At 46.3% G+C, this 12,368-nt stretch overlaps 1 protein-coding gene across 4 annotated transcripts in view; it reads right to left on the bottom strand.

Annotated features, from left to right (window-relative positions):
* Positions 1-2,239: 2,239 nt before the first annotated feature.
* The window catches only part of Plekhm3 (pleckstrin homology domain containing M3), a 156,274-nt gene continuing 146,145 nt past the window's right edge, over positions 2,240-12,368 (bottom strand). For all 4 annotated transcript variants that reach the window (XM_050154250.1, XM_050154247.1, XM_050154248.1 and 1 more), the window contains one exon: positions 2,240-3,580. In XM_050154250.1, the coding sequence (XP_050010207.1) occupies positions 3,403-3,580 (178 nt within the window). In that variant the 3' untranslated portion in view covers positions 2,240-3,402. The remainder of the gene's footprint in view (positions 3,581-12,368) is intronic.

The following is a 12,368-nucleotide window of genomic DNA, read 5'->3' as shown; positions in this document are numbered from 1 at the left end:
AGTAAGGGCCTTCATACACTCTATGGCATTCGGGGCTGAAAATAGCAATTTTGAATTTTCATGGTAGACCCAACTCCTAAGCTGGTTCCACTGTGTCCTATCAGATTTTGGTGGGGTGGCAGAGATGGCTGTTAGGGCTGGCGTGGACTAGACTATCAGGGCTGTACATCAGAGAACAGAAGGGGTAGGGATGTGGCTTAGTTCTAGATGGCTGATGACAATTTTTTTATCTTTTTCCCCTTCAAAAAACTTGGGAGTTCTTAGGCGCTCCCAAGGTCGGCTCACACAGCAGGGCCTGCTAAAGGACAGTGGGGACAACTCAGGTGTCTTGAGCAGGGATTCAGATTTCACCCTTGACTTGGAGGTCTGACCTTGGGCACCTGTGAGTTATGCACACAGGGTAAACGTGTGTGTGTGTGTGTGTGTGTGTGTGTGTGTGTGTGTGTGAGGGGAGGGGCGGCTGTGTTCTTCAGGCCTTCATGCTCAGTTGGAATCACAGATACATTAATTACAGCAAGGCCAAAGACTAAGCTGCAGTGACAGGGATTTGGGGGTGGAGAGAGAAGGCGCTGTGCCGCAGGAGCACATCTGTTTCAGAATAAGCAGGTCTATAACTCTCCTGTGGAAGAGCATGCTCTGCTCTCTTCTCCGAGGCTGGAAAATATAAATACTGTATTTCACAAAGGGGAGGAAGAAGGGAGACTCAAATTTGTTTGCCTATTTGCCAAGTGTTGCAGACTTTGCGCCCTTGTCTTTCCGTGTGCAACAGTCTCTACCACTCTGTCTGAGGGGTGTCAACCTTTCCCAGAGTTTAAAAAAGGTACCTACTTACCGGAGGTGTCTGGTAAACAGGGCCCTGGTCTTTTACCAAGTTTCAGGCCTTGGTTAGAGCTTCCAGGTAGCCAGGAAATAAACGCATGTGTAGCTTGAACGTTGTGGTCTGGGCCAGAGGTAACGGTGTGGGCTGAGGCGAGCCGCTCACCCTTGGCCGCACAAGTCGGCCAGCTGTCCCCAGTGCACATCAAAGAGCTGCCGCCTGCAGGGAGCAGCATGGAGATGCAATGGACACATGCTTTGTGAGCCAGTGTCCCCTAGATCTGAATAACAGCATCAGTTCAACACCAAAGACACACTAACCAATTATGTCCTTGTGTTAAGGCAGCAGGAATGCTGGCCGTCGGGTTCCCGGTGCCATCCTACCAGCCATCTTGGTCACAGTGACAACTACATAGGCTCTTACAAAGGGCTATCAAGGGGTCTGCTCCAAAGAGCAAAGGGATTCATTTCTCATTCTTATAATATTTACTTGTGTTACTGTAAGGTGGCANTGATGCTATCTGCAGTACCCTGCCTTCTTACTATCTCCCATTTTTATTTCCCCCCAGTGAAAGAAATAACAGTTCGTAAAGGCTTATAAATTCCAACCCTTATCTTTTAAAGTGGTTGTTCTTTTCCCTCATCTTAACATGCAAATAGACTGCCTTTGATAAAGAGCCAGAGGAAAAGTTCATGAGGGTTTGATAAACCATCCTGAGAAGCCCAGCCAACAACAAAGACATACAAGGAATTTATTATCTGCTGGGCCATTGTGTACAGACCCTCACTTGACATCCTCAAGGATGCTGAGCGCCTTGGTAAAAGATGCTCAGAAAAAGGAGGGGGCGTGGCTAGAGAGGTGGCTCAGCCTTTCAAAGTCAAGGCTCCCAACCAAACCATCAGAAACGGGGAGGGGACAAATAATCAGAGATGTGGTACAGGATGTGACTCTTCTGGGGACAGAAGAATGTCTTTATTTGTCTGTGCACTGCTGTGAGCATGGCTCAGGGCCAGAAGGCTGTCCTAGGCAGCTCATGCAATGTGATATTGCAGAATTCCATTGACCTTCAAGTCTACAGACACCTCAGGTCGGCCACAGATTGCCGCTGTATTACCTTGGGAAGACCCTTGGATGGTTAGTATCTTTCTCCGTGAAATGAGGGGGAAGCCTGTGCTGAGCTGGCCACGGCCATGCTGCCTGCTTCCTTTGCCCACAGATGTGTATATCTAAGTCAAAGGGACTACGGAGAAGAGCCCAGCTCTCTCTGCCTGCCCATATTCAGTCCTGGGATGATAATTCAAACTCGCAAAACTCCCGCTCCCTTTGTTTATTCTTCCTACTTTTCTACTAGTTTTTATCATGTTATTTGTGTTTGTAAACATCCTGCTGTGACCTGGCTAGCCTTCTGTTTTATTCATGAGGAATTTTAAATAATTTTTAAAATAATTAAAAACAAGTAAAGCAGAGCAGGTATAGTGGTACACACCTGCAGTCCCAGTACTGGGAGGATGAGGCAGCAGGATCACAAGTTTGAGACCAGCCCAGGGATATATATATATATAGCAAGACCCTGTCTTAAAATATGCCCCCATCCCAAACAAACAAAACACCCAGAATACGAAAGCAAGAGTCACTACATGGACTGATGAGGGTCAAAAGTGCTGTGACGGACAATGAGCAATAAAACATTGAATGTCAGGTGGGCACTGCCTGTGGTGGACTCCAGGAAAGGAATCACCAGGTCCCCAAGGTGCACGTGGGATATGCTACAGCAGTCTACACACGGAGATGCTTCAGGATGATCCTGGGATATGTCTTCTTGGCCAGCACTGTGAAAAAATAACAAACGCCCTCCATGCCATGCTTGGAGATCTGTTCTTAGGGTGCCCGTGCACACTCTGCAGCTATCATCAGGCAGTTGCTGGGCTTCGTTCGTACCAGCAAGCAGCTGGGGACGTGCAGTGACTGGCCGCTGAGGTCTGTGTCGTCATTTGCAGGGATTAGCTTCAAGCCCAGGGTGGCTCTACTCCTCAAACTTTCTGCTGGAGGGAGGGACCCTTTGGGTTTCTGCTTCATGGCTCTGCTTCAGTGCTCCTGTCTCTGCCAAGGACTCTGGAGCCTTGGGAGGAGGATCCAGAAGTATTCTTGTGTTTCGGAGATTTCCTTGCGAAGCAGATGACAGTGATCTCTACCTCAGTTTCCCCAGCAAAGGCTAAAATTCAGTAACAACCCAAAGCTGTGCTGTGGGAGATGCTTCCTCCGATGCCTTTGCAGCAGACCTGCCCTTCGAGCCAGTGTGAGCACAGGATTTGAGCTACGGAGCAGTGTGAGAACCACAGTTGCTGGGACAAGCAGCTGAATTTCATGGCTAAGTGTAACTCAGCTATCTGGTACAAGTTCAGCCACAGGGTCTCTGTGGACTTCTGGACAATGGGTTACACAAAGCATACGTACAGGACGTATAGGTGTGTATATAATATAAATAAATATCTTATATATCTACATCTAGCTGAAGGGGAAAGAGCCTCATCTGTATGGGTACAACTGGCCCTTGGTGGCTGTGGTGCGTGCAGCCCAGCCTGCAGTCAGGTGTTCTGGTAGGACAGCTCGAACATGGTGCACGCCTCCTCCAGGCTCTCATCCACATTCAGCTGCCGCCAGAAGGACTTCTGCTTCTTCTGCAGCTCCCGGCGGACACACCGTGGGCAGGGGACTGACTTCTCTTTGCACTCGGAATGGAAGACAGCGCCACAGCTTTCACACCTGTGAAGACGAAGCGTGGAGATGCTTAACAAGACAGCGGAGCCTGAGAGCCCAGGGTACCTGGAGAAGCCAGGGCACTGTCTGTTCCTCCGAGCATCTCTGTCCTCGGGAAGAGGCAGAACTGAAGTCTCAGTGCTAAGTTCACTAGTGACACAGTTCTCGTGTGATCAGAGCCAGCCTCATGAGACACTGGCTTGGGTGGAGGGGAGTCAACACTGACCCAGGGACTCTGAGAACAGTGACAAGGGCAGCAGCAGAGGCTCTGTATGCCGGTTTCCTGTCCACAGACAGAGAAGATCAGCAGGAGCCCTCCGGGCCTCGGCAGGCCTGCACTGTACATGGGGGCACAGCTTTCTTCTTAGCCCTCTCAGCTCCCTGACTTTGTGTGACAGTTTGGGAAGGTACAATGGCACATTTTCACTCTCTGAATGTCCTGGGGCCTAGTACTCTGTGTGCTCTTTAAAATTAGGAAAACCCTCCTACCTCTCCAGGTCTACTTGTGTGACCTAACTGTGAACAAGGAAGAGTGAAGGACTGGGAAAGAAAACATTTTCTCACCACCAGGGCAGACCTGGCAGCTCACTGAGAGGAGACAGCATTCCCGGTGGATGACTAGCTGCTTGTCTGGCCTGCTGGAGTCTGTACAGGAGTCTGCCTTTGCAGCCTGTTTGCACTGGGAAGCTCTCAGTGATGACTAATGACCTTGGCTGCTCCAGCCAATGACCTGCCAGTGTGCTTGTGCATGTGGTGTGTGCGTATATGTGTGCATGTATGTGTGTGTGTGCGTATGTGTGTGCGCGTGTGTGCGTGCAGAGCCAGAACTCTCATTCTGCTATGCAGGAGCTCTGGAAGGAGACTTTCTCTTCACCTTGGGAGCCCAGGGAGTTGCATCCCTGGACCCTTGTCCCATGCAGCTGTCTTCAGGGTTCACCCTGGGCCTGTTTTGGGGATAGGGAGTCTTGCGCCACCATGCAGTACTCGCTGATGTGGCCATGCCCTGTGTAGGAGTTGGGAGGGGTCTTGTAAAGAGCTAACCAGAAGGTTCCTTCCCCCAGCAGTACCTTCTCCTAGCTCAGCTCTCTCATTTGAGGGGACAGTGGCTGTTAAGATAACAGATGAGGAACTGCAAATTGTTTCTCTGTCCCTGACTCCTGTCCCCTGGAGGTCCCATAAAGAAGTTCAAGCCCCCAAGGTGACAGAGTATTTGGGTAGTACTAGGAAACTTATTAAGGTAAGGGTGTATCTCTGATCCAAAATTGGTCTAGTGTCCTTCACACAAGAAGCAGAGCTCAACATCTTAATCCCTGTGCACTATGTGAAGCCATCAGGGAGTCAGTATGAAAACCTTCATCAAAACCAATCCTGCTAGGACCCTGCTCTGCAGCTTCCAGCTCCCAGAGCTGAGAAACACATCTGTGAGCCACCTTCTGTGGTGCAGCTTGATGATGCCCTGGAGCCAGTGACCTCACCTGGCCAGCGATAACAGGAGCAGCCATCACCCAGGACGCTGCAGGCCTTGAATGAGATCATGGGTAAAGTGTCCAGCAGTTCCTGGCACAGGATAAGCTGTGCCCCTCAGGCATTTCTGGGAGGCCTCTCTGCAGCCTGGCTTCCCTGTGTGGCCTGGGTATCCAGGTCAAGCCCTCATTTCACAGAGCAGAAAACTAGGCTTCCCACAGGGCTAGTGATCATCACAGAGAGCTGGAGATAGAGCTGTCACTAGAACCCAGAGCTACTGGCGGTGGCCACCCACACCGTGGGCTCTCTGAGCGGGTATATATGCTTCTGGCAGGGATGCAGTTTTAAGGCAGGCTGCCAGTGTCAAGTTGCTAAAGTCTCTGGCGGAGCCATCCTAGGTGGATCGTTACTGCTCATAAGTCAGTTCCTTCTTTTCTAGTGTGGGACCGGGACGTCTTCCCAATCATTCGGTTGCTGTGAGACTACAATGCGCAAATACCAGAGGAAAGACCCTGCATACTGAAGTGACACGGTCCCTTACAGGTGACTGGTACACAGCCGGGCCACCTCTGCTCTCCCTCTCCCTACCCCTCCACTCCGCTCCCTTCAGTCAGGTCCCCTAGTGCCTCTCTGGGCTGTTTCCTAGGGCAGTGGTTCTGTCCCCACCGGGTCACACCTCAGTAAGTTCCTAGCAGTAAGTGACGCTAATGGTAGCTTTATCAAATGAATTTCCTCCAGAGCTGGTCATGGATTTATACGCCTAGGGGCGTGGCTCTAAGGCAGTGACTGATAAGGAGAAAACACCTTGTTCCCCAGTGCCACACCCTTATCTCTGCTGATACCAGGCGTGCAGGCAGTGAAAGAAGAGATTGAGTCTTATCAGATATCTCTGGTGCAAAAGAAAAAACAAAAAGCCACCCACAGAGTGATGGGGGACTATTGCACCTGCTTGGCTGAGCCAAAGGTCAATAACTGAAAAAAGTATCAGATAAAGAAATTAATGAGTTCAAAACAGTCTTGTTGTCTAACAATTTGTAAAATGGAGGTGTTTTTCAACTGTGGTATGAATTCATCAATCAATGACATTCCCAAATTCAGACAATCGTTAGCTTCCACCCACCATGCTCTCTACTTTTCACTATACAGAATAATGGCAGGCCAGGCATGAGGCGCACGCCTTTACTCCTAACACTTGGGAGGCAGAGGCAGGTGGATCTCTGAGTTCAAGACCAGCCTGGTATATGTAGGGAATTCCAGGCCAGCTAGCGTTACACAGTGAGACCCTATCTCAAACAAACAAACAAACAAATTAAAAAAAAAAGAAAGAAAGGAAGAAAAAAGAAAGAAGAACCCGACCTTGCAATCCAAGTGTGAAGTGCAGGGCACCAGAAGTACCTGCAGGTGCAGCAGTGGACAGCTCAGTCTTCTTTGGGAACTTGGAAAGATGGTTGGTTGTAGGTGTTAACTGTTCCTTGACTATTTTAGATGTAACTCAGGAGCTGGGAGGATGGCTCAATAGGTCAAGCACGTGCAGCCTTTCCTCCTGTGCTGAGGACCAGCGTTGATTTCTAGCCCCCATATGGCAGCACAATTCTGGAATCCCAGGGAAGCAGAGACCAGAAGATCCCAAGCTCATGCCCAGGCCAGCCAGTCCAGACAAACTGTGAGTACTAGACCACAGTGAGAGACGGTGTCTCAAAAACTAAAGCTGATGACAGCCGAGGAACGATCCCTGAGGTTGACCTCTGACCCTCACATGTACTGTGTACACATGTGCACCTTCACAGACACTCACCTCTCCACATAAAGCAAAAAGAAAAGAAAATTCAGCCCACCCAACTTTTCAGGAGTATGTCTTTATACAGGCAAATCTGTCACTGCAATCACTGCTTACTGAAAGCGGCAACAGGTGGCGAAAAGGAAAGTCCCACATGAGATGAAGTTCGGTCTTCAGGTCTGAGTCCCGTGCCAAGCAGCGAGAGCTCTCTCTGGCCGCTGCAGGGCACGCAGAATTCATTGCAGGCAGTTGGCTGCGGACCAAAGGCACACAGTGGACTTTCCCGTTTCTTTTGTGTGTGTGCATCCACTGCTTCAGTACTCTAGGAACCTCAACCTCAGTGCCACTGACATATTGGGTGGGATTTTCTTTGGTGCAAGGGACTATTCTGTCACAGTACGATGCTTAGTAGCACCCCTGGCTTCAGAGTACCTTCCCCTAACCACTGAGCTGTGACAATAAGCAGTATCTCCAGATGCTCACAAATATCTGTGGGTGTTAAAATAATAGCTACTGAAAACCACTGACTTAATTATCTTGAGACAAAATCACATGAGGGCGCCCAGTGGGTTAAAAAGCATCCCTCCCTCCCGCCTGCTGGCCTACGCTCTTGCCAACCAACAAGATCCAGCTCAGTGTTCTTACATATGCCATTCTCAAAACAACTCATTTTCAACAAAGCATGGGATAAAAATACCTGAACAAACAAGTATTAACTATCCTGTTCTTTTTGAAGTTATTAAGAACAGGTCAGTGGTAGACAGCATGCCCAACAAGACTCTAGCTCTAGGTTTGTTTCTCAGCACTGGGAAAGAGAACGGTCAAGGGCCATATGTAGTACAATCTCAGCATTCAGGGAGTCAAGAAGGGTGTGAAATTGAGACTATTTCCAAAAGTCAAATCAGGCTTGATATCAACACCAATGGTGCGTTACTGTGCGTTGCTCAGTAACTCAACTTTTTACCGTCTCACAGTGGCTTTTCATCTCTACCCCAGAGCCACGCTGGTTGGCTGGCTCTCATTGCATTTATTAGTTTCTTGGATCAGATTCTCTGGAAAATTTCTCTGTGGCCTTCCTATACCTTCATGTTTTACCCAGACCACCTGGCAAATCAAAGGCCTTTTTTTTTTTTTTTTGCATGTGCTTTATAAAATAAGATAAAATAAATTACTTTTGTGAACTGCGCAGCTGCTTCAGAAACTTCGGCTGTGAAAACAGTAGAGCCCCATGAGCCCCTACCGCAGAGGTAAGGACATTAGTGCAGTGAGGGACCTGAGTTCTCAGTCCAGCGTGGGGCTCATATCATAGGACACTGGGGAAGTTACTTTGCCTTTGAGCCTTATTTTCTAGAACTTGGGTTAAACGATACCTAAAGTGTCTTCCCCGCACACTTGGGGATGGGTAGGAGAAGTTATTCTGGGGACCTTGACTCCCCCCACCCACCCCATGTTCTGCTCCAAAGTCTGTGGGGAGTGAGGGTCAAGGAGCACTGGCTGCTTCCTCTCTAGAAAGTCACAAACTGAAAAGCCAATTGAGATGGATAATAAGTTAGATTCCTTCTAATTCCACTTAGTCGTATTAGTTAAGCTATAAGATACGATGAGAACAGATTCAACGCAATGCCCATCAAAATCCCAGCAGAATTCTTCAAAGAGCTCGAAAAGAACAGTATTCAACTTCATATGGAAAAGCAAAAAGCCCAGGATAGCCACAACAATTCTGTACAATAAAGAAACTTCTGGAGGCATCACAATCCCTGACTTCAAACTCTACTACAGAGATACAGTACTGAAAACAGCCTGCTATTGGCATAAGAACAGACAGGAGGACCAATGGAACTGAATAGAAGATCCAGATATCAATCCACACATCTTTGACACTTGATATTTGATAAAGAAGCAAAAAATATCAAGTGGAAAAAAGAAAGCATATTTAACAAATGGTGCTGGTATAAATGGATATTAACATATAGAAGAATGAAAATAGACCCATATCTATCACCATGCACAAAACTCAAGTCCAAATGGATCAAAGACCTCAACATAAAGCCAGTCACACTGAACCTGAAAGTGGGAAATACACTTGAACACATTGGCACAGGGAACCACTTCCTAAATATAACTCCAGTAGCATAGACATTAAGAGAAACAACTAATAAATGGGACCTCCTGAAACTGAAAAGCTTCTGTAAAGCAAAGGACACAGTCAACAAGATAAAACGACAGCCTACAGAATGGGAAAAGATCTTCATTAACCCCACATCAGACAGAGGTCTGATCTCCAAAGTATACAAAGAACTCAAGACATTGGACACCAAAAGATCACATAATCCAATAAAAAAAATGGAGTACAGACCTAAACAGAGAACTGTCAACAGAGGAATCTAAAATGGCTGAAAGACACTTAAGGAAGTGTTCAATATCCTTAGTCATCAGAAAAATGCAAATCAAAACAACTCTGAGATTCCATCTTATGCCTGTAAGAATGGCCAAGATCAAAAACACTGATGACAACTTATGCTGGAGAGGTTGTGGGAAAAGTGAACACTTCTGCATTGCTGGTGGGGATGGAAGCTGGCACAACTCCTTTGGATGTCAGTGTGGCAATTTCTCAGAAAATTAGGAAACAACCTTCCTTAAGACCCAATAATGCCACTTTTGGGTATATATCCAAAGGATGCTCAATCGTGCCACAAGGACACATACTCAGCTATGTTCATAGCAGCATTGTTTGTCTTAACCAGAACCTGGAAACAATCTAAATGACCCTCGATCAAAGAATGGATAAGGAAAATGTGGTACATTTACACAATGGAGTACTACACAGCAGAAAAAAATAACAACATCTTGAATTTTGCAGGAAAATGGATGGAGCTAGAAAACATCATTTTGAGGGAGGTAACCCAGACACAGAAAGACAATTATCACATGTACTCACTCATAGGTGGTTTTTAAACATAAAGCAAGGAAAGCCAGCCCACAAACCACAATCCCAGAGAATTTAGACAACAATGAGGACACTAAGAGACTTAGATAGATTTAATCTACATGGGAAGTACAAAGTAGAAAAAGACAAGATCTCCTGAGTAAATTGGGAGCATGGGGACCTTGGTGGGGGGAGGATTGAACGGGGGGAGAGGACAGGCAGGGAGGGGAGCAGAGAAAAATGCAGAGCTCAATAAATATCAATAAAAATGTATAAAAAGACACGATGAGACAGTGTAGTTTCAGAGCTGCACTGGGTGACCTGTGCAGGGCAGGGGCCCAGCTCTGGGCACAGCACAACTGACTGGAGTAGGAAGGCACTGGAGATCTGCTCTAGAGAATGTTACTAATCATCTTTGCACCCTTCTTTGGGAGAGGTGTAGGGGTACCCACTATTTGGGCAATAAAAATTATGTTTTGCTCCATAGGAAGTATTCCTTGGAATAAATCTACCCATTTTATAAACAGTTTTGACCTAAAAATTCTTATTAGCCTATGGCAAGTAAGGGAGACATTCACAATCTCTAAGAGATCTAAGTCTATCACCACAGATGCAATAGATCTTTATTACGGCTAAGACTCCAAGAACCTGGACCTGTTACAAACTAGCTGAGCTACATCCATGCAAGGGGAAGGCTTACTTCTCAGATCTTATGGCAAAAAAGCAAGAATTCCTGGCTGCAGACAGTTTCCTGCTCTGGAATGCTGATGATGTGAGACCGATTCGAGACAGGCCTGATGGTTTTGCCCCCTCCAGACTCAAACTGCACATACAGAGGTCACAGGAACCTGCTAGGGACACTGCCCACGGAGGGCACTATAACGCTTCTGCTCGTTCCTCTCGGGTTCTCCTGTTATATTTTTACTTTTGGCTCAGGCAATGGCCTCGGATATTTCATTTGGATTACAACTCAGGCTCCAGTTTGTTGGCCCTATGACAACAAAGGATTGGGCCTTTAGAACAGGAGAGCTTTGGTTGATTTCCACTCCGCAAGCCCATGAGGAGCAGGGTGAGCAGCAGAAATAAGCATTCACTGTGAGCACACGAGTGCGGTTTTGGGTATGGCTGCTCTGTAAGGTGCCCTGTACGACGGTCTCATGCTATCACTGGCCTTTCCAGGAAAGCAAGATTCCTTAAATCTTTTAGCTGAGTGAAGTAGCTCTTGAAGCCTGCTCATTTTAATGTTTTGGCTTGCTGTTTTCTGTTACTGAGTATATAAACGGAAAAACAAACAAAGACCCTATAATTTCCTTAAATAGGAAATTGGCTTGTGTTATGTATGAGTAGGCCTGTATTTTTTTTATATGTACACACTTTATGCACCTATACACATGCATGTTGCTCAGTTAAAATACACAGAATCTGTTATTAAAGGTGAATAAAATAAAGTGTAACAAATAAGAAGACTTAGTAGGGTCACTCTTTGGGGGAAGCAGAAAGATTAACAAGATCTTCTCCCAGTCAGTGGGTTGCCTTTTTGTCTTAGTGACAGTGTCCTTTGCTTTGCAGAAGCTTCTCAGTTTCAGTAGGTCCCATTTATTCAATGTTGCCCTTAATGTCTGTGCTGCTGGGGTTATACATAGGAAGCGATCGCCTGTGCCCATCTGTTGTAGGGTACTTCCCACTTTCTCTTCTATCAGGTTCAGTGTGTTCAGACTGATATTGAGGTCTTTGATCCATTTGGACTTGAGTTTTGTGCATGGTGATAGATATGGGTCTATTTTCATTCTTCTACAGGTTGACATCCAGTTGTGCCAGCACCATTTGTTGAAGATGCTTTCTTTCTTCCATTGTATACTTTTAGCTCCTTTATCGAAAATGAGGTGTTCATAGGTTTGTGGGTTAAAATCTGGATCTTCTATACGATTCCATTGGTCAACTTCTCTGTTTTTATGCCAATACCAAGCTGTTTTCAATACTGAAGCTCTGTAATAGAGTTTGAAGTCAGGGATGGTAATGCCTCCCGAAGTTCCTTTATTGTATAAGATTGTTTTGGCAATCCTGGGTTTTTTGTTTTTCCATATAAAGTTGATTATTGTCCTCTCAAGATCTGTGAAGAATTTTGATGGGACCTTGATGGGGATTGCATTGAATCTATAAATTGCCTTTGGTAGAATTGCCATTTTTACTATGTTGATCCTCCCAATCCAAGAGCAAGGAAGATCCTTCCATTTTCTGGTATCCTCTTCAATTTCTTTCTTCAATGCCTTAAAGTTCTTGTCAAATAGATCTTTCACTTCCTTGGTTAGAGTTACTCCAAGATATTTTATGCTGTTTGTGGCTATCGTGAAAGGTGATGTTTCTCTGATTTCCCTCTCTGCTTCCATATCCTTTGTGTATAGGAGGGCGACTGATTTTTTGGAGTTGATCTTGTATCCTGCCACATTACTAAAGGTGTTTATCAGCTGTAGGAGTTCTTTGGTGGAGTTTTTGGGGTCGCTTATGTACACTATCATATCATCTGCAAATAATGAAAGTTTAACTTCTTCCTTTCCAATTCGAATCCCCTTGATCCCCTTATGTTGTCTTATTGCTATTGCTAAAACTTCAAGCACTATATTGAAGAG

Source organism: Alexandromys fortis, unplaced genomic scaffold (assembly GCF_014885135.2).
Source record: "Alexandromys fortis isolate MF-2015 unplaced genomic scaffold, M_Fortis_MF-2015_v1.1 scaffold_40, whole genome shotgun sequence".
Taxonomy (NCBI): Eukaryota; Metazoa; Chordata; class Mammalia; order Rodentia; family Cricetidae; genus Alexandromys; species Alexandromys fortis.
This window is presented reverse-complemented; position numbering and strand designations above follow the sequence as displayed.